Consider the following 489-nt stretch of genomic DNA (forward strand, 5'->3'; position numbering starts at 1 on the left):
TTCCTCTCGGGCCGCCGCGCCTTCCTCTCGGGCCGCCGGGCCTCGTGAGGCGGTGAGCGCGGGGCCACTAACCCTCGCTGACCGCGCTGACCTCCGCGCGAGAACGCGAACAAAGCCGCAGCCCGCGCCAAGCGGGTCTGTCTGTCGGTCCCCTCCCGGGCCTGGAAGGAGCAGACAGGTCCTGCCGCGCCCCTCTCCGCGAGGGGCCACCCCGCGCCGCCCTTCACCAACCGCCGCGGGGCGGGCTGTGTTCCAGGGCGCAGCATCAACGTGAAGTCGGCGGGCCTGGTGGGGAGGCACGGCCCCCAGTCGAAGCAGCCCTTCATGGTGGCCTTCTTCAAGGCCAGCGGCGTCCTGCTCCGGTCCGTGAGAGCGGCCAGCAAGCGGAAAACCCAGAGCCGCGGGAAAGCCAGCCCTCACCAGGACGCGGCCCGGGCGGCGGGCGCCGGAGGTAAGATGCCCGCGGGGCGCGGGGCGCGGGGACCGGGC

General features: G+C 74.4%; 1 protein-coding gene across 2 annotated transcripts in view; it reads left to right on the forward strand.

The window, feature by feature from the left end:
• The window catches only part of Bmp5 (bone morphogenetic protein 5), a 104,177-nt gene that overhangs the window by 95,538 nt on the left and 8,150 nt on the right, over positions 1-489 (forward strand). For both annotated transcript variants that reach the window (XM_013019122.1, XM_013019123.1), the window contains one exon: positions 257-451. In XM_013019122.1, coding sequence (XP_012874576.1) covers positions 257-451 — 195 coding nt within the window. The remainder of the gene's footprint in view (positions 1-256; positions 452-489) is intronic.

This window comes from Dipodomys ordii, unplaced genomic scaffold, assembly GCF_000151885.1.
Source record: "Dipodomys ordii isolate 6190 unplaced genomic scaffold, Dord_2.0 Scaffold44, whole genome shotgun sequence".
NCBI lineage: Eukaryota > Metazoa > Chordata > Mammalia > Rodentia > Heteromyidae > Dipodomys > Dipodomys ordii.